The sequence below is a fragment of the Dromiciops gliroides genome, chromosome 3 (genome assembly GCF_019393635.1).
Source record: "Dromiciops gliroides isolate mDroGli1 chromosome 3, mDroGli1.pri, whole genome shotgun sequence".
NCBI lineage: Eukaryota > Metazoa > Chordata > Mammalia > Microbiotheria > Microbiotheriidae > Dromiciops > Dromiciops gliroides.
The window spans coordinates 4,940,426-4,962,538 of NC_057863.1; the positions used below are offsets into that span (position 1 = coordinate 4,940,426).

Genomic DNA, 22,113 nt, shown 5'->3' on the forward strand with positions numbered 1-22,113 from the left:
GGGACTACAGTGACACCTCAGTCCAAACCCCACATGAAAAAAGAAATTGTTGTAATATATGTGATATGTGATATGTTAATCACCTAGCTTCCGCTTCAATGCTTTCAAGGAGAAGGTAAGCATCATTCCTGGTGGATCACAAGCACAATGGGGAAAGCCCATTCCTCTTAGAACAGGTGGTAGTGTTACAAATATTTTTCACCCCTGAACAATCAGTATACATTTGGCTCTATGTTACTTCTACTTGTTGCTTCTGGTATAACAATATGCCATATGTTATAGATTTATGGAAGTTATGGACTTGGAGTCAGGAAGTCCTCTGTTTAAAATCGGATTCTGATTCTCTCTAGTTTTGTTATCATGGTGAAATTACTTCACCTCTCCAGACTTCAGTTTTCCTACCTGTAAAATGGGCATAAAAATACTTGAAATACTGACCAATCCACTGCCTTATAGGCTTGTTTGGAGGTTCTAATGAGATGTTCTGAAAAGACCTTTGTAAACTTTAAGTCCCTATGAAAATGTCAGTGGAAATCATTACATATTTCAAGTCTAAAGAATAAATAAAACGATTAAATTTCCTTATCTCTCTATCACATCTTGGCTCAATTCTAGATTTCTGTTTAGCATTCAGAACTTGTCCAAAGCTTTTTCCCAACTTACTTCCCACACTGCTCTCCTTTCCACCTTCAATAATACAGACAAACTGTCCAGCTTCCTGCTCCTCGGATGTGATGTTTCATCTCTTATCTCTGGTCTCAGAAACTTACTAGCTGTGTGACCCTGGAAAAGTCACTTAACATTTATTTGCCTCAGTTCCTCGTCTGTAAAATGGGGGGTACACTGTAGCAGGAAATAGCCAACTACTCCAGTATCTTTGCCAAGAAAAACCCATAGACAAAAGTCCATTTCATGTAGAATTGGACATGACTGAACAACAATAAATTATGTATATATGTGTATATACATATACATACACACATGCATATATATGTATACACATATATCACTTTATTGATATATACACATGTGTATGTATGTATTTATGTGTATGCATGTATATATATATGTGTGTATGTATGCGTGTATGTATAATGTTAGATAGCAAGCTCTAAAGAAACCTAGGCCAAAAGCTACTGGGAGGGCTAAGAATAGTCTAGCAAGAGTATCTAGGATTTGGTGATATTCATCAGCAAAACCATGATGGGCCTGGGATCCATCAGTTGTTAACGTTAAAAGAATGCTACACTTTTGTTTTTTTGTTTTTTGGGGGTTTTTGATGAGGCAATTGGGGTTAAGTGACTTGCCCAGGGTCACAAAGCTAGTAAGTGTTAAGTGCCTGAGGCAAGATTTGAACTTAGGTCCTCCTGAATCCGGGGCCAGTTCTCTATCTACTGCACCACCTAGCTGCCCCCAAGAATGCTACACTTTTGACCTAACTTTTGCTTGACCTCTTAAAAGATCAAATACGGTCATATCATATCATATGCAAAATACTTTGGGATCATTAAAACTCTATAAAAATGCTAGCTTATCACACACATACTCATTTTTTTTACTTTGTCATGCAATAGAAAGGAACCATTTACACCCTGAAAGTTGTTTGGATATTGTGACCTTGGATTAGAGAGATTCTTGCCTTCTGTAGATATACTATTTTGTCTCAAATCTCCCCAAACTCTAATACCTTTTGTGAGCAGGTACTTCAGTAATCAGCAGCCTCTGGGTAGCAGGAGTGAATATTTTTAGGTGTTTTCCTTTTTCTAATTGCGTCTCGTCTCCCCGGGGTACTTTGCACAGGTAAAAGCAACAGGTGCGTCAGGCTTATAACTCCCAAGGGGACTTAGGCTCAAGTTGAAAGTAGCTTTAATAATTTTCTGTGCGAGAAAGCCCTCCAGTGGTCACCAGCGGTATTGCTTTAACTAGGTCTTCAAACCCAAGCAGGAGAAATGAGAAGCAGCACAAGACAATCAAAGAAAAGCAGTCAGCTACGATTCAGAACCAAGGAAAGCTCTCAGAGCTCCTGCCCCGAGACCAGGCCAGAACCAACCCCAGGGAGTTTGCCAGGATGGGGGGTGGGGGGGGGGGAAGGAGAGGAGAAAGAAGGGAGAATGTGCTGTAGGTCAGGACATCTTAAACTTTGCCCACCCGCGACCCTTTTTCACCAGAGAATTGTTACGCTACCCCGGGTATATGATAGGTATAACTTTTACCATGGCCATTTTTTCCCACATTCAGTTACGTGACCCCACAGTTTGAGAAGCTTTGCTCTAGGCTAGGGTCCTGCCATTTCCCCTGTCAGATTCCTGGCAGTGTTTCTGGGGGCATAAGGGTATGGTGTGGGCTGAGGCGCAGAGTTTCAGAAGAAATACCTCCGGGAGAGCGGAAAGCGGGTCTTCTGCCTGAACCGCAATAATTTTAAAAGTGTGTATGTGTGTATGGGGAGGGGGGTGAGCCCTGTGACTCGGTGAGAGTAGAAAGCCTATGACAAGGAAGGAGCAGGAAAAGAAGGATGTCTCTGAGAATTTTCGCCTTTAGTTACAGAGGCAGGACAAAGGAGGGAGGAAGGAGAGAGAGACAGACAGGCAGACAGAGACAGAGAGAGAGACACACACACAAAGACAGAGAGATATAGAGAGACACAGAGACAGAAACAGAAAGCCATAGGAACAGAGACCGAGAGATGGGTGAGGGAGGGAAGGAGGGAAAAGACAGAGAAAAAGAGAAAGGAAGGGAAGAGCAAGAGGGTTCCTGTGGGTCTCCTCACTCCCAAACTACTGCCATCTTCTCTAAGGCGCTACTCTTTACCCATGTCGGCACTGAAGTTCCGAAACACCCCACCCCCACCCCAACCATTCCTCCTTTATGAGGTTGTGATGAAGGGAGGGGTGAGGCTCGGTGAGCAGGATCCAAGTTATCCTTGAGTTATCCCACCTCCCTCTTGCCCCCCCCCCGCCCCCCCGTTCTTGGAGAAAAAGCTGCTGGGAAAAATAGCACGCTTCCCATCCCCCACTCCCATCCCATCCTCACTTTCTAAATGGTCCTCAGCAATCCCACAGCAACTCCTCTGTCACCACCGTATCTTTCTCCACCCCCTCCTTGTCCTCAGCAAGTATTTCCGTCACCCTCCCTGCCCCGACACGCACATGCACATACATGTACAACTTCTGCACGCTCTGCTTCCTAGTCACCCCACCCTTCCAGCAACTAGTCCGGCTGCGCTGTTTCTGTCTAGTGCGCGCTGTCCTTCTCTTTGCCCATCCCACGCCGAACATAAAACAACCGTACATCAGTGAGAACGTGTGTCAGAGACACAGAGACAGAAATAGGGAGACAGGGAGAGGAGAGAGACAGAAAGCTAAAAAGGCAAAGACAGAGTTAAATAAAGACAAGAAAGAAGGAGGGAGGGAGGGAAGAAGAAAGAGAGGGGGAGGAAGGGAGGGAGGGGGAGAGGGAGAGAGGGAGAGAGGGAGAGAGAGGGAGAGAGGGAGAGAGAGGGAGAGAGGGAGAGAGGGAGGGAGGGAGAGAGGGAGGGAGGGAGAGAGAGAGAGAGAGAGAGAGAGAGAGAGAGAGAGAGAGAGAGAGAGAGAGAGAGAGAGAGAGAGAGAGAGAGAGAGAGAGCGAGAGCGAGCACGCGAGCTGCGCGAGCGTCAGCTTCCTCCTCGTGGCCTCGGTCCCTGTGGACAGACTCGCCTTGTTTCTCAGTAGGGGGCAGGGGCTACTTCTTCGGGAAGGAATCCAAACCAGGTGAAATTCGTGGCCCAATCCTCCCCCAAGCCCACTTCTGGGCAAACTGGCTTCTTTGAAAAGTCCTGAAGTGTTTCCTTGTTGCAAGTTGGGGTGTGGTGGTCGTGTCAGCGGCTGCCCCACCATCTCGCTGCCGGCTCTTGGAACAGAGCGGAGCCCAGCCCGTTCAGCCCCTGAACCGGTTCAGGCCTGCCAACTTCCTTGCCAGTCTCATCTGGACCCAGGCCTTGGGCATCTGGCCTCCTGACTTTAGCCTCCTCTCCATCCTGACCAATACATCGATGAACCCACTCCCTGTATCCTGCGAGCCGCGGAGCATGGGCGTGGACGCTTCCTTTCGCGGGGAGCCCGGGCTCTGGTTGGACGCTTAACGGAGGCGGGTAGGGAGGGGAGTCCCAGAGCCCCAAACACAAACTCGATCCATGAAGATTCTGGGGCTTTTCCTGAAGAAAAGAGTGCTTATGCTGCAGTGTCTCTGTGGAAGGCGCCTGAGATCCAGCAATAGTCCAAGTGGTGAGAAAACGCCCCCTCCCCCAGCCCTGTAACGCACAGGTGCTCTCCCTGCCCCCACCCCCACCCCCAGGCCCTTCCTTTCTCGGTGGCTGAAAGAGAACCTGAGCAAAGCTACGCTGCTTTCCCCCACCTGTCTTCCGTCTTTAGTTACTCACTGGGCCAAGTGAAGAGACCCCCTCCATCTTCTCTACCTTTTCTTGTTAACGCATCTTCCCTCCCCACCCCGCCCCTGCTGCCCCTTTTGATTGCTGAAGTCATCACCCGGTTTTTAGACCATCTTAGCTCTTGCTCAGCCAGTGTTGGGCTCCTCGCTTTTCTCTTGGTAGTTAAAGAGCCAGGCTCTGCGGTTTTTCTCCCTCTTCCTCACTCCCAAAGGACACCCAGGTAAGGAGGTAGTTTGAGTAGTTCAAGGTTGTCTCCTAGAAGTCTGTTGCTCAGTTGGTTCAACAGGGGAGAGGTCGTTGGGGAAATTAGCTGGAAAATTATGAGTCCTGGCATTCTGTGGAAAACAGATCTGGTTGGCCTTAGAGAGCAAGTGCTGGGTTCCTAGATGAGTCCTGCTGACTCTGTCAGAGGTTCTGAGAAAATTCAGTAGCGTTTTTCCCCCTCCGGTCATCCAAAGCTCACACTGCCCAGACTCCAGCAGGGTAGACTATCGGTTTCCTTATAGAACTTTGTTTTTTAAAGAAAGTTACTGAGAGAGCTAAACTATCTGAGTGAAATTCTCCTGGGTTCAGTTTTCAAAAAGTGTTCATTTGTCCTTTGCTTCCCTGTCGTTTAAAAGTAAAGGAAATAAAATTTTTAAATATCCCTCCCTCCCTTCCTTCCTCCCCTCCTTCCTCCCTTCCTTCCTTCCCTTCCCTCCCTTCCCTTCCCATCCCCCTCCTTCCTTCCTGCCTGCCTGCCTGCCTTCTTTCCCTCTCTTCCCCTCTGTCTTCCTCTTCCTTTCTTTCTTGCTTCTTTCTTGTCTTCTATGCTACCATAACTATTTTTCTGAACTTTTAGAGACTGGGAGGGGATTCCATTCTTTGTTTACAGATATTCTCCTAAAATTAATGTCTATTTTTATACATAATTTCATAACATCCAAACATCTTATTGGTTATGTACGTATGCATTCATGCATGTACATATACATGCATGCATGCATACATACACATCTACACATATATCCAATAATATAAGACTTCTGCTATGTTAGATTCTCAGGACATTTGGGGGAGTCTGTCTTTAATTCAGTAACAAGTTAATTTTTTTCTAACTCAATCCGGAGTTATAAAGAACCATAGAAATTGGAGTCATGTGTATGTAAGAAGAAAAAAAGGTGTATAATTATCCTTTATTTCTAACTCTGCTTTACATCTAGTCTTGATATATTAGAATGGAAATAAATCTGCATGGATAACTCTGTGTTGCTATGGTAGTTTGAGAACTTCAGCCCAAGTTTCTTATCAGCCAGTTTAGAGACACTAGTGTGCACCTAGTAATGGAATTACAAGTCAAGTATTTTAGGAGTTTTTAGGGTTAACTGAATGCTGCTGTCCCCCCCCCCAAACATCTCCTAGAACAACACAATTTTAAAAAGAAAATACAAATCCTTTTGGATAACTATATGCTCTTAGTTAATATTAAGTGTATGTGAACTTTTTCCTTAAAAATCAATATCAATTTAGGATTTGCAGCCATTTTACATTATAGTCTTCTGAAATGTGGGCATCATAAATATTTTAATATTTCTTAGATTAAAAGATACATTGTAAAGTATTTAATTCATAATTTATTATCTTATAGCCTTATAAAGGCTGAGCTATGCTTCTAACCTTAAAAAGACAGTTATTAGTCACTAATAGCTTTTTTAACATGAAGATAACTTGTTCTTTTATATGTTATCAAGTGGTTGCTATTCTCAGAAACAGGATGTAAGATCTCAAGATTTGCTGCATATCTAAAAAGTGTCATATTAAATTCAATTTAAAAATCAAAGATTTGTCACTCAGTTACTCAAAAGGATACCTACTAACAGATCCAAATGGGAGATATGACATAAAATTTTATGGAATAGACACATTTCCTCCCACATATTGTTTGTTTCTTCTTCCCTCTGTTATTTATCTTTGGCCTACTCGCCACACTTCTCCTCCTTGAGATTCAGTTTTCTGTGAAATAAGTCATGGGTTTGCATTTCACCTGTGTTGTTATTCTTTACAAGCTACTGAGCCTCTGAGACTCAGTACAGTTCCAGGAAGCAGATTATATATTTAACATTTCTTCATAATGAGAATGTTTTTTTTTTCTTGCTTTGAGTTTGGATATTTTTATGTCCTCACAGTGAATTTCTTTTTAAACTATCTTACACTTTCAGATAGACATATACATAAAAATCTGGATGTGAATTGGCTCTTCTACCTAGTGGAAACTACTGTAGTGGAGGGTTGAGGGACATTGAAGATCTTGAACAAACAGAGCATTGGTAGGAGCTGAAGCTTGGAGCTTTCTGAGCTTACTTGATATGTTATAGAATTGAAGGAACTATAAACAAGTTAATTCTTTGCTCTGAGATCATTAGACAAATGGGACCCTGGTAATCACTGCTGCTTAGTGTGTCCCTTCCTGTAATTAAACATTTATCTCTCTGTTACTGTGCCTCCCCACACCCCTACCCCCTCCCGCGACATAATCCCTTGAAAAAATAATATGAGATTCAGGTGAACCGGGAATCTGTTAATAAGAGTCAGAGAACAAGGAAAATTGCAATTTCCAAACAGTGTTCCCTCAGGCTGTTTACCTTTGTCCAGTTTTTCTGGTCTAATTTACAGGATGAAGCTTTTCACCCTTCACTTTTATTTTAGAGGGGGGATTTTCATGTAAAACACACTTTCCTAAATGCATCTGACTTTTCTTCTTAATAATACTTTAACTTTTATCTTAATTAGGAGACAACAGTATCACTCAACACCCTGCAGAGATGCTACTAAAGGGTTCTTGATATGATATTTAACTTGAAGTATATCTATATTACTATCAATCAATCAATAAGCATTTGTTAATCACTGGGTGCTAGGCTCTATGCTGTTGGGAATATTTAAAACAAACATGAAATCAGTCCATTCCATAAAAGAGATTCTATTCTAATGGTGGAGACAACTTGTACATAAATACAGTAGTTACCTAGGAAGGCCAAAGAAATGTTAGGTAGGGTACTGGATTTAGACTAGTGAGTAAACTAAACTTGAAGTGATGCATTCAGGAGATACCTTCCCCAGTCTCTCCTACCCTACCAATGCCACAGATTGATTGGGCCTCAAATTCTAGAATCATTTTCTATTTCACATTTTCTTCAGAATTAATAAAAAATAGGCTTCCCCTTAGGGAAAAGTTACTGAAGGATGATTGGTGATGATCATCTCATTATCTTTTTTGGGACATCTTCCTTAGGTGGATTTGCTACCGAAGGCCTCAAATTCTTCATTATTTTAGTGAGATTCCACATGTTGTTGGATGTAGGTCTGAATTCAGTGAATAAAATCAAGGCTGTGATTATGGTCTTTTGATTTTAATGTTTTTTTCAATGTTTTTGTTTCTTTAATCTGGCAACCAGGTAACCGAGATTCCCAGGGCCATTTTCCACCAAAACCAAAGAGTTTAACAGAACCTTGTGCACTGCCTCTCAGATTATTTATGTGCTGTGGAGAAAATGATCCAGAACATTGGTGCCTAGAGAGGTGGGCATGATCACTCAGGCTGGATAGGATTGAAACTGTGTCTAGACCCAAACTAGATGAATTTCAAGCTCATGCCCTCTACACTTAGATAAACTTGTTATCTATGTGTCTTTATATGATATGAATAGCATATTTTGATTTTTCTAAAGTTCTTCCTTTAATGCTACTGGAATATACAAAGATTAAGACCTCTATGAGGGAAATGTATCTGACATGAAATAACACTAATAATAAAGGTTGTAAATTGAGCACAGCCAAGACTCATCTAAATCTTTCTGAATATATGTTAAAGTTTGGACCTAAAATACCAGTTATCTTGCTCATAGAGTCAATCTTTTAGTGGAGATTAATCCAGTGCTCCCACATAAATTCTGGTCCCACAAAATGGCTTCTGGGTTTTAGTTGAGGCAGGGATGGGGAGGAAGGCTAAGTGATAGAGAAAAGCCAATAGGGATTTCTGGGATTTTCTTTCTAGAACCATAGAAGCTATGTGTAGGGTCTTGGAAGTTCAGCCTCCATTCTGCACTCTTATCCTTGAAAATCATGAGATAGTATTTCATAAGCATTCTCTGGTCATATTATTCGAGGATATCACTGAAATCACTCAGAAGTGACCTAGGGAGAAACAGTCAGCACAGATCAGGAATGGACAGCCCATAGTACTTCACCTTTCACATACTGAGGTTGTTATTATAATGCTGACTTAATACTCATTTTTCTCTAATTACAATGAATTCCTGGGAATCTTCTCCAATACAGACCAAAAATCTTCTCATACCCTTAACACGTTGTTCATAGAAGAGGTGTCAGAATATTCCTTGCTCCTTACTGCCAATTCTATACTCTCCCCTACATCATGGAGTGATCTCTTGTCCATTTATGCCCACTCAGCAACAAATTTCTACACATTCTACCTCATGGGGTCATTTATTTTCTGGTTTTCAGGTTATTCACCACTTTTGTTCTAAAAGATTTAAGCACCTGTCTCACCATCTCCCTCACCTCTTCAACTGACCTTATACTGAATGAATTCATTATTCATATAGATTTGTCCTTAATCATACCCACTAAAGTCCCAATTCCTCTCCTTAAGTCCCATGACATTTCTTCTCTCACCCTCAGCTACACATAGTTATACACTGGATCTTACTATTACTTACAGGTATTTCACTTTTTTAATTAGAAACTGACATACATCTCTCTTACCATATACTCCTATTATTCTAACTTTATGCTACACCCCTCTTAAACCTATCTTTTATTGACATCAAGGCTTCCAAAATGTCAACTTCCTATTAGTTTCTTAATCTATTAGCTTTACTCTGACTTCCCTTTTCTCCATTTCTAATTTCCATATATAGTTATGTATTTTAACTCAACATTATCCCTTGTTTTCAAATCCCTCATCTGTTTGACCTATCTCTACACATTGATTGCCAAAAAAGGGCTCTGAATTACTTCTAACATTTATTTTATAAGCTCCTATTCATGGGCTACTGAACAAAAAAGGAGTAACTCATGCAACCACACTGACTGAGAACATTATAAATTCATCTTCTCCAATGTCAACCAGGACCTTACTATAGAAAGGAAGTTCCTTTACTCTCGCCTAATTGATTCCCTTTCTGATTCCCCTTTTGATTCCCCACAGAATCCATTCCCAATCTTCTCTTCACTCCTTGAACATCCTACACCTTCTGCTCCTCTTCTCTGTTGGCAGAGGACATTACTTAACCAGAATTTCATATTCTCTGTCTTCATCTTAAAACCTCTCGAAACTACCACATACTCTCTTTTTCTTTCCCCTAGTCTTTGGGAATGAAAGAACCCTTCTTTGTATAAAATTCAATTTATCTACATATATGCTTGACCTTATTTATTCCTGTCTTTTAATCAGATTGAAAAATAAATCATTCTTTTATTTCCAAGAATTTTTAACTCCTTTCTATATAAACTATTTACTTGTTGCATCCCCATAGCCTCCAAACATACTTCGCTATCCTTAAGACATAATATTTCACTAATCCTATTGTGCCTTCAAATGATCATCCTATAGCTCTCCTCCCTTTCTTAGACAAATTCCTAGAAAAATCTGTCTGCATTATATTCATTTTCCTTACTCTCATTTTTTTTTCAATCTGGCTTCCAATCTTATAAATCAACTGAAATTTCAGTCTCCAAAGTTACATTTGCCAAACTTTACAGTCTTTTTTCAGTCTTCCTAATTCTCAACCAATCTTATGCATTCAACATTGTTGTCTGTACTAGATTTCAAAATATTCTGTCATTTTTATGTTTTCATCCTCTTTAGTGAAACTCCTCTTATATATCTGACCTCTCCTGTGTCTCCTTTCTTGAGTCATCATCTGAATCGTGCCTCCCAAATATGGATTGAATGCAAAGTTCTCTTTGAAGGCCTCCTCTTTTCTCTCTACATTATCCTTTTTGAGAACCTCATCAGATCCCTTGAGTTTGATTATGCCAATGACTCACTAAATTAGGTACACAGGCTCAATCTTGGTTTATGCCCAGAGCTTCAGTCCTACATCATCAATTGCCTATTGGACATTTCGAACTGCTGGTCCTAGAGGCACCCTTCAAGCTCACCCTTCTTCCAAATTTACCTATTTTTCTAAAAATTGCTACCATCCTTCTAACCTGAATTGCAACCCATCAATAGTATATTCAGTCTTCCTCACCTCCCATTATCTAATGAATTTTCAAGTCTTTTTATTTCTACTTGCACAACATCTTTTTTTTTATTCAATCCCATCTTTCTTCTGCAACAAGTTATTCCCTAGTTCAGAGTTTCATCACCCCTACCTACATTATTGAAACAATCATCCAATCAGTTTTCCTGACTCAAGGCTGTCTACTTTTCCTTCTGTCCTGTTCACTCCTGACAATGTGATTAGTGTACATTTGACCATGCCACTCTTAAAAAAGTAACTCCAGTGGCTGCCCACAGATTTTAGGATTAAATAAAAACCTCTTTCTTTCTTTCTTCCTTCCTTTCTTCCTTTCTTCCTTCCTTCCTTCCTTCCTTCCTTCCTTCCTTCCTTCCTTCCTTCCTTCCTTCCTTCCTTCCTTCCTTCCTTCCTTCCTTCCTTTCTTTCTTTCTTTCTTTCTTTCTTTCCTTTCTTCCTTTCTTCCTTTCTTCCTTTCTTCCTTTCTTCCTTTCTTCCTTTCTTCCTTTCTTCCTTCCTTCCTTCCTTCCTTCCTTCCTTCCTTCCTTCCTTCCTTCCTTCCTTCCTTCCTTCCTTCCTTCCTTCCTTCCTTCCTTCCTTCCTTCCTTCCTTCCTTCCTTCCTTCCTTCCTTCTTCCTTTCTTCCTTTCTTCCTTTCTTCCTTTCTTCCTTTCTTCCTTTCTTCCTTTCTTCCTTCCTTCCTTCCTTCCTTCCTTCCTTCCTTCCTTCCTTCCTTCCTTCCTTCCTTCCTTCCTTCCTTTCTTTCTTTCTTTCTTTCTTCCTTTCTTCCTTTCTTCCTTTCTTTCTTCCTTCCTTCCATCCTTCCTTCTGTCCTTCCTTCTGTCCTTCCTCCCTTCCTCCCTCCCTTCCTTTCCTTCCTTCCTTCCTTTTTTATGTCCTTCATTACTTCCTTCCTTTTTTTCTTAAAGCACATCACAAACTAGCTTCAAACTTTCTTTTTAGCATAGTTGTATGTTACTAACCTTCCTACCCTCAGAGATCCAGAAAAACTGAACGCCTTTCTGTTTCTTATACACTGTCTTCCAGTTAATCAATCTTCTATTTCTATGCATTTGAATCATACATCTGCCCAGCCTGGGATGGGATTTCTCCTTCCCTCCACCCTTAGGATCCCTCTAGTCCTTCACTAATAGTTAGTTAAAATTTACATAGCACTTGAAGGCTATATAAATGAAATGTTTTACATGTGTGATCTCATTTGATCCTCACAATGACCCTGAAGAGATAGGTGTTATTAGTATATCTATCTTAGAGATGAGGAGACCAATATGGAGAGGATCATCCAGGTTGTAAGCATCAGAGGTCACATTTAAACTCATGCCTTCTTCACTTCAAGCCCGGTATTCATTATCCTACTTTACTTATTTTAGCTCACACAAAATCTTCTATATGAAGCTTTTCTAGATCTTCTTAACTTCTAATCCTCTCTCCTAAAATATCTTACATTTATCTACTTTTTATTTACTTGTATTATGTACACATGTGTGCATATATTTACATATCCTTGTTGTTGCCTCCATTAGAATATATGTTCCTTGTGGGTAGGAATCGCCTTATTCATTTGTATTCCCAGCAGCTAGTACATAGTAGGTATGTGATCAATGTTTGTTAATTGATTGGTTTTATGGGAGTCATCTGTATATAGGTGATTGTGCAAGCACTGATAGTGGTTTCCATGAATAAGGAAGAAAATGTAAAGAGCAAAAAGAAGAGGCCTGATGTTGGCCCCTCAGGGGAAGGGAAGAGGAACTAGTGATGGAGAAAACAAGAAGGCAGTCAAAGGCAGAAATAAACTGGAGCATATTGTGGCTCTGAATTATGGGAAGTAGGAGGGCATAGTTAATAGTGTGGAAAGCTCCTCAACATTGAAGGAGGATGAAAAGAAGACATAATTTCATTGAATGATTATAAAATCATCAACAACTTTGGAGAGAGTAGTAGCTGGAATAGAAGCCATATTAAAAAATGGTTGTTGGGGAAAGATTGGGAGGTAAGGATCTGAATATATTGCGTGTGTGCGACTTTTTCCCAAAATGTTTACCAAGGAATTGGAGAAGGCAAAGACAGTGCTCACGTATTAAGATGTCTCACCTTGGCCCAAGTCTGGCACATGGAATACAATTGGGCATATGGTTCCCTCTGAAATGCCTAAATACTTTCCATTCTTGGGAGGATGGATTCATAGCCAGAAGAAATCTAGGTTCAAATCCCACATCCAGCATTTCCATCTGTGTGCCTCTTGGCAAGACATTTAACTTCTCTGGCCTTAGTTTACTTGTGTCTAAAATGGAATAAAGATAGCATCTAGGGGGTAGCTAGGTGGCACAGTGGATAAAGCACAGACCCTGGATTCAGGAGGACCTGAGTTCAAAGCCGGCCTCAGACACTTGGCACTAGCTGTGTGTGACCGTGGGGAAGTCACTTAACCCTCATTGCCCCACAAAACAAACAAACAAAAACAGATAGCATCTACCTGCCAGATTAGTTTGGTGGATTAAATAAGAACCTGTGTGCAAATACAAACCACTCTAGGCTAGGTAGAAGCTCATTATCATTGCCATAGTACACCCTCCCTGCTGGCTAACTCTAAGCCAGTATTATTACCCCTAATTTACAGTTAGGGGAACTCAGACACTGAGGAGAGAAGGTAGTTCAGGTAATCTAATCCATTCCAATTCAATTCACCTATCATTTATGAATTGCCATTGTGTGACAGTCACTATACTAGGCACTGGGAGTTTAGAACTGAAATGAAGTCATCTAGGTTCCTGTATTAGGACTTCAATGAAAATCCAGTTGTCTCATTGTACTATCCAACTTGTGGCTCTGAATATTCCATAGGCCTTTTTCTGGTTGGACTATAAGGGAATCACTGATGCTTAGCACCCTGGAGCTTCTTTTTTAAACCATCCCTGGTGCTCATTGTCTCCTCACCTTTGCAAATGGTAGTTAACTTTCTGGCATGAGTGAAGGAAGAGTCAGCTGAGGGGTTAGAATAGGAAATTGATTATTAGTAAAATTTCAAATAAGGGGAAGTGCATAGATAGGCAGAGCCTCTTGGAAAGGCCATAGCTTTAATGGAATGAACCAATTAGTGAGGGACAGAAAACAGATTTACTTGGGATTTCTTTGATAAATGGGAGCATTGTGATGTAAGTCAGGGGTTTCTAGGAGCAGCATGGTATCTGGCACATAGAATAGACTGGCTAAGTACTTGTTCCTTGATCAATTGGCTCTGAATCTTGCCTCATGGTTAGAGATAGTGTGACCAAAGGAGAATCAACTAACTTCTTTGAAGCTCAGTTTCTCCTATGTAAAAGAGGAATCATAATAGCTCTAATGATTAGTTCAAAAGATTGTGGTGCAGATTAAATTGGGCAAGGCCAAATTCTTTCTGAACTTTAGATCTCTAAGTAAACGTCATCCATTGTTGACATGATTTTTGTGCGCAGAGCAGAGCAGAGGATTGGATTGCTACACGGTGGTATTTATTCTCTTCACATGGTGGATGCCATGGGCTTGGCACTTCATTTCTCTTGTCTTGCTGTCTCATAAATGTGTACCTCATTACATTTCTTACTGAGATGTGAATGTCCATTTGTGCTTCAAGGGACTTTGAGCTTGTTGGTTCAAAGTTGCATTTAGATTGAAAAGCCCTTTTGGACGGTGGTGACTGATTTCGTCTTATCCTGATGTTATGTAATGAGTTTTGGCTACTTGGATTTGAATGAGATAGTTTGTCTACCTTGTCTAAAGGGTAAAAGCAATGTGGTTACCTTAATCCCTCTTACAAACTTTAGGGAGAGAAGCACAGAATATCTCATTGCTTTTACTCCCTATTGCTTTCAAATAAGGCTAGGTTGGTGCTTGCAGGGTGTGCTAGTCGTAAGACAGGAGACATAAGGAGAAGAAGGCAAGTCACCCATTTTGGGTGATAGTGCCAATCTGGGAGTCTAGTCCAGCTTTGAAGGACTGGTCACAGCTAATAAATAGGGAGCTCCAAAGTTCATCCCCAAAGCTAGAAGTCCCAAAACAGGCCAACAGCCTCTTCCCTACCTATGTCATATCTAACTTTCCTGATTCTTTCTTTGAATATCTTTCTTCAAAATGAAGCATTTTCCCTTTGTTTGGCATGCACAAGGGATGAAACAGGAATCAAAGCAAAGAACTAGTCAGGCTCATTAATAAATACAAATGTCCCCAGTAGAACCCAGAGAAGATCAGAGATCATCACAATTAATAGACATAACCAGCATCTACTTCCCCACACCCAAGTTTTGACCTAAATGCTCTCTACACGACAAGGGGCCAACCACACAAGCATTGAAGGCCTTGGAGACCTCATTCAGGGATGGAGGGCCCCAACATTCCTGAGGCAGCCAATTCCACTTTTGTATAACCTTAGTTGTTAGGAAGTTCCTCCTTGCATCACCCTTAAATATTCCCTTCAGCAAAATGAGATGAGAGGAAAGGAAAGTGAGGTTACTATATTGAGGTGCAGGCAGAATAAGCCCATTACCTTTTCCACATGAAAACAGCAATTGTGAAACTCCCAAGTGTTCTCTTTTTCAGGCTAGACATTACGCATCTATTCAATGGATCACCGGATAGCATGACTACTTGTCCCCTCACCTTTCTAGGAAATCTTTACTAGATGGATTTTGCCATGACCTTTTTTTTTTCTTTTCTCTTTCTTTTTCTTTTTTCTTTTCTTTTTCTTTTCTTTCTTTCTTTTTTTTTTTTTTTTTTGGTGAGGCAATTGGGGTTAAGTTACTTGCCCAGGATCACACAGCTAGTAAGTGTCAAGTGTCTAAGGCCAGATTTGAATTCAGGTCCTCCTGACTCCAGGGCTGGTGCTCTATCCAGTGCGCCACCTAGCTGCTCCACCATGACCTTTTTAAAATGTACTCCCCATCCCCCAACACAATATCCCAGATGGGGTCTGAAAATGCATGAGTACAGTGTGACTATCGACTTCTCAAATGTAGACACTGTCTTCCAATTAAGCAAGCTAAAATCATCATAGCTTGCTTTGGTTGGTTTGCTTTGAGGTTTGGGGCATTATATAGCTCTGGCAACTCAAACTAAGCTTTGCTATGCACTGAAACCCTCAGATCTGTGTTTTGGAAACTAATTATAACACTGAAAATTACAGAATTAGATATACTGCCTATTGCACTGCACCTTCCACTCCCGCTTATTTCCCCCATGTAACTTCAGAGTGTAAAAACCATTTATAATGTGCTGGCAACAAGAGGCAGTGGATCGAGTGATGTATTTGGAATCCAGAAGAGCTGGGTTTGAATCTTGCCTCAGACACTTTGTAGCTCTGTGACCTTGAGTAAGTCACTGAGTCTGTCTGATCCTTATTTTCCTCATCCATAAAATTAGACTCCATGACCTCTATGGTTCCTTCTGGGTCTAGAATTTATGATCCTATGAACAATAAGGTAAATGTTTACACTGTCCTCGGGACAAGGTTATAAAGTGGAATCTGGGAATTAAGGAAACAGCCGCATTGCTTGAACATTCTGGGCCGTGCATCTTCACTGTTGTGGATGTTTTCTAATGACCAGAAGGTCGTTCATTCATTCATTGATTCTTGTTCCCTATTTGGTGAGTATCCACATCATATTTAAGACCTAATCACTGACCCTATGGCACTTACAGTATAATATATTGTTTGGGGAAAAGTTACATACCCAATAAAGAATGCAATGCAATGATGTATGCATGTGTATGCATATTATTCAGTCATTTTTTTAGTCATGTCTGACTCCATTTGGGGTTTTCTTAGCAAAGACACTGGAGTGGTTTGCCATTTTCTTCTCCAGCTCGTTTTACAGATGAGGAAACTGAGGCAAATAGAGTTCAGTGGCTTGCCTGGGGTCATGCCCAGCTAGTAAGTGTTTGAGGGCAGATTTGAACTCGGGGAAGATGAGTTTTCCTGACTCCAAGCCTGGCACTCTATCCACTGTAGCCCCTGGTCACCCACAGATACATGTTTAGGCATATGCACATGTACACAACACACACATGTGGGTATTCTATCACATTCTGTACCATATGTATAAATGTAGATGATATGTGTAGCTGTGCACATGTGTATGTATACATGTCTATTGTTCATATATATGAGCATATTTGTATGCATATATAACTAAACCTACATATATAGTATAGAATAAAATAGAAGCATAAGAAAAGGTCTCTGTAGAAGACACTATTTCTCAAAGGTTTGCTGCCTGTTTGATTGACTGAATATCAGAAGAAGGAAAGCTAATTCAAACTTGAGAACCTCTGGGCAGTATTGGGGAGAAGGAGACATTTGAGCTAAACAATTAAGAATGGACAGAATTTCAAAAAGTCAAGAGGGAAAAATACGTAGAGACAGGGAGCCACCTGAGCAAAGTGATGGAAGCCCCACCTGTCTCTAACACATGACAAGTCCTCCAAATGGGTTGTAATGTAGGCTGCTTGGGGTGGGTGGGGGGATTTGTCTGAGGTGAATGAATGAATGAATGAATGACAAATTGTTATATGCTTATTATGTTCCAACTATGGTATCAAGAAGTCAGAATGAAAATATAAAAACCAAGGTCTCCTGAAGGATGTTATATTCTAACAGAAGGAGACAGCACCAAGATGGATGTAGTAGCCAGGGAGGGGCTCTTTGGGCTTGACAGTTGTTTAAATGGCCAGTGGGAAATTAAAGTAATAAATCAAGGCACTTGATACAGAAGAAATGACAAGAGTTTAGCTTTTCCTTCTAGTTTAAACCCTCATCTAGTTTGCAACTTCACTTAGGATATTGCAATAACCTTCTAATTAACATCCCTGCCTCACGGGTCTTTTCTGGGGACAGCTAGGTGGTACAGTGGATAAAGCACCAGTTCTGGATCCAGGAGGACCTGAGTACAAATTCAACCTCAGACACTTGACACTCACTAGCTGTGTGACCCTGGGCAAGTCACTTAACCCTAATTGCCCTGAAAAAAAAGTTTTCTCCATTTCAACCCATCCTTCTTTCCTTAGCTGTCAGAATGACTTCCCTAAAACACAAATTTGACCATCTCAACTGCCAAGCAAAGTTCCATGGATCCCTTATCTTCCTAGGGAAAAAAACAACAACATCCTCTTTTTTTGTTCTTTTAATGCTTGGCACAACTTAGCCCCTTCCCACATTTCCAGTCTTCTTATATTTTAGTACTCTCCATAGGGTCCGTGGTCTACTGGCCATTCGTTTTAACATGACATTGCTTCTCCTCTCTCCATATTTCTACACTATCTTCTATGCTTGGGAATGGAAAACCTGCTTATGTGTTCATTCTTAATAGCTGATTCTTAGGATCCAGGGCTTCCTTTACAATTTAGCTTGTGTCATTCTCCCAGGAACTATTTCCTGGTCTCCCCATCTGCTCACCTCATCTCTTCCAAGGTCACCTCCCATTTACTTTGTATGTCTGTTGGATGTTCTTTATATTTTCTCCCCAGGTAACACATAAGCTCTTTGAGGTCAGTGGCTGGTTTTGCTTGTTCCATGTATCACTGGTCTTAGCCCTTTGCACAGGACATACATAGCACATAGGAAGTATGGAGGTTTTTTTTGGGGGGGGGCAATGAAGTTTAAGCAACTTGCCCAGTGTCACACAGCTAGTAAGTGTCAAGTGCTGAGGTAGGATTTGAACTCTTTTCCTCCTGAATTCTGGGCTGGTGCTCTATCCACTGCACCACCTAGCTGCCCCACAAAGGAAGCATTTGAGAAAGGAGAGTTTTGTGGATCCCTTGGTCTCAGCAATGTTGATAGACTGAGAACTGCACAGTGCCATGGAAGTTAACAAGTGTCAAGGAGATAGTCTAGGTATAGGGTATTGAATAGGGCATTCCTGTGCTTTCCTCCCAAATAGTATCAATCAAGGTGGCAGTCTGGAAGGGTAAGGTGGGCTTTGGAAGAGATCCTTAAATGCCAGACTATGGAGTCTGTATTTTCTTTAGGAAGAGCCACTTCAGGACTCTGAGCAAAGGAATTACATGATTTGACTAATTGTCCATCCAACAGGAGTATAAAGACAGGAAGAAAATGAAGAGACACACATTGATCAGGTGCCTCTGATGTGTCAGGAACTGTGCTAACTACTTTATAATGATCATTTTATTCTAATCACAACCAATTGAGGTAAACAGAAGTTAAGTGACTTTTCCAGTGTTTTCCAGCTAGTAGATATCTGAAGTCCAATTTGAACTCAGTTGTTCCTGGCTCTAAGCACAACACTCTATCCACTGAGGTACCACCTAACTAGTTTGAGAGAGACTGACACTAAAGCCAGTGGGTGTAGTGCTTATTCTGTTGTAGTATTCCAACTTCAGGTGGAAGGCAGTAATGGACTTGAAGTCCAGAGACCTGGGTTGAAATCCACCGTGGGCTACATCCTCACTATATACCTCAGAGCAAGTCTCTTTGCTTCTCTGAGAGCCCTTTCCCACATGGCCACTGTCATACTGGAACTGTCCTCCCAGGTTGGTGGGAAAAGTGCTTGGTGAACTCTAAGGTGCTCTGTAAATGCAGCTTGTGATGAGTACTTGCATTACAAGCACGGAAGCCTGAAAGAACTGCAATCTGGGAAATAATGATTGGCAATGTCCTGAAAGTCATGCTAAGCAAAGGAAGCTACAGGATATATCATCCAGCTGCTGCCCCTAGGTGCATTCAGAGCCCATGGGATGCTTGCTCCTTCTTTTCCACAAACCCTTCTAGTTACCTCCTTTCCCTTGCTGTTTGTGAGGGGAACACATAAACAAGAGAAAAGGTGCATTCATGGTGTACAGAAGTGGCCCTGAATCCATCTCTAGTGACTCTGATCAGTGCCTGCTGCCAGTCTCAGGGGCACCTGAGCTGAGTCCTGCTCAGACTGTCTAGCCACTTCTTCTTATCCTTACTGTACATCCAACCTTTTCTAGACCGTCTCATGCTGTATCATGCAACTTCATTAATTTGACAATGCAAACATTGATTAAGTGCTTTCTGTGGGCTAAAAAGACACAAAGGTAAACAGATAATTAGATTATATATGCACATATATACCACATGCATTATGTTTGTATATACATATATATGCAATTACATATATTAAAATACCCATTATATGTGTGCCCATCTATGCACACACATATACACAATATAATTTTGAGAAGGATGGTCCTGTAATAGTACAGAGGACAGCAATCATAGTAAAAGTGAGGAAGGGCCTCATGCAGGTGCTTTAGCTGAGCCTTAGGGAAGAGAGGGGTTCCAAGAGGTAGGGGAGAGGAATAAGAAGTAGGGAGAGGGGTAAAGCTTGTACAAAATCATCAAGTTAGAGGAAACAATATTCTACGTCTATCTAGTCTGCTATGTAGAATGATCTATTAAAATACCTTCCCTGTCCCTGTCTTATGTTCTCATCAAAGATAATCTGGATACATGGACAGTTCACTTTTATAACAAGTTCTTAAAGATGGGAAAGAAAGCATATGAGCAGGTCATGTCTTGTTTCTTCTCACTTGGTCTTTTTCCCGTCTGGGGGGAAAAAGATTTGTAATGAAAAGTGGATGGAAATGTGAAAACATTACAGAATGAGGCTGTAAAGTTGCTATCAGAGTATCTGATCCTGGGACTTGCAGAAATGTCCATTTTTGTTGTTGTTGCTACCATCAGCTTCTTGGACCGCCTGACACCCTCTCCTTGTTACTGTTTATAGAAACAGTCGCCTCTAAGTTGGCATCCGATTGATTGCCTATGGTGTTGCTTCAATGGAGCCAGCTGGAATGTTATTAAATAGGTTTTAAATAAAATGTAGTGGCAACAAATGCATCTTGTTTGTGGGTGGGAGGGGGGAGTTTTTGGTTTCTTGATCCAGTCTTTTCTATGTAATTGCTTGCCTAAAATTGAAAGAATTGAAAAGTGTGACAATTTCCATATGGGATCAAATCCATGGTCCATAGAGACCCTGATTCTGTTCCTTACAGGGACAGTCAGGCCTCTTATATCACAAAACATCATTGGCTTCAAAGATTTTACCCTCCTGAAGTCAGCTTCATAAAGTTGAGGATGTCTCCCCAAGGACTAGATATGTTTTAATAACCCACTAAGGCTCTAGTTATTATTCATTAATTCATAGACATTCTAGAAACCATTGGAAAAGGGAATTTGGTGCAATGAAAAGAGGACTATGCATGCAGTTAGAGGATCTGGGTTTAAATATGACTCTTAACTTCTTGCCTACAGTTGAGCCACTTCTCCAAGTGAGTAGACAGCGAGAAAGAGGTCTTATGACCGAACAATGTATCACTGTATAGCTATAAAGGTCTCCATGTCCTTATTTAGGCTGTCCCCTGGCTTAGGTGCTAAAGCCTGAAGCACTATACATGGCAGCTCTCACTATAACTTTGGCCTACCCGTTAGCATGGATATCACCTTAGCTAGATCCCAGAATCACACTTTCTTGCCAGTCCAACAAGAGCAAGTCATTTATTGGTCAATAAGGATTTCTTGAGCATTTACTGTCCAACAAGAAGCATCCATTTCTTGTGCTCATTACATACCTCATCACCTGGTTTGAATCCAGATGACTTGGCCCAGCACAAAGCTCACTGAGGCCAGAGCATGTATATGCCTATCCTTAATCAGTAAGACAGGAGCATGGAGGAAGGGGATTATTACTTACAAGGCAGGTAGGGAGAATGCACCAGTACCTATGAAGCCATTAGAACAAGGAATAAATCCAGTGCTACATGCATGATATTAATTGCTTTGGGAGTTTAAAGGGGGAGAGATGAAAGAGAATGAAAAAGTTGGAAGGGAAAATGTTCTATGTGTCTCCATCATGCTGAGAGGTAGTTCATCATGGGGGATAGAGTTCTGGACTTTGATAAAACTCTGCTTTGGACATCTACTAGCTGTGTGACTTGGGTAAGTGACTTAACTTCTTAGTGACTAAGCCTCTTCAGAAGTAAAATTCTGATAATGATATCTGTGGTATTTATCTCATGTGATTCTAATGAGAATGAAATGACATAATGGAATGGATAGTATTCAAAGTGGCTCAAACACTGAATTTGTAGTTAGGAAGACCTAAGTTCTAGTGCTGCCTCAGACACTAGCTGTGTAACCTTGGGCAAGTCACTTTGTTGTCTTAATTTAAAATGGGGATAATAATTTGTATCTAGCTCATGGGATTATTGTGAGGCTCAAATGTGATAATATCTGGAAAGCACTTTGGAAACTTTAAGTAAAATAGGAATGCTAGCTCTTATGGAAAGCACCTTACAATCATCAAAATAGCATATAAGCACCAACTCTTATTTATGATTAGCTACCACACAGAGAAAATCTAAATATAGGAAGAGAAACATCAATAGCGACACTCAGAAGGTCACCAAAACCAG

General features: G+C 41.0%; 1 protein-coding gene across 2 annotated transcripts in view; it reads left to right on the top strand.

Moving 5' to 3' along the window:
• Positions 1-22,113, top strand: part of FGF12 (fibroblast growth factor 12) — a 591,423-nt gene that overhangs the window by 193,832 nt on the left and 375,478 nt on the right. Inside the window, exon 1 of one of the 2 annotated variants that reach the window (XM_043992659.1) lies at positions 3,657-4,260. The exons of the other annotated variant lie outside the window; for it this stretch is intronic. Within the exon in view, the coding sequence (XP_043848594.1) occupies positions 4,170-4,260 (91 nt within the window). The 5' untranslated portion in view covers positions 3,657-4,169. Of the gene's footprint in view, positions 1-3,656; positions 4,261-22,113 lie in introns of those variants that run through there. 2 annotated transcript variants of the gene reach the window in all.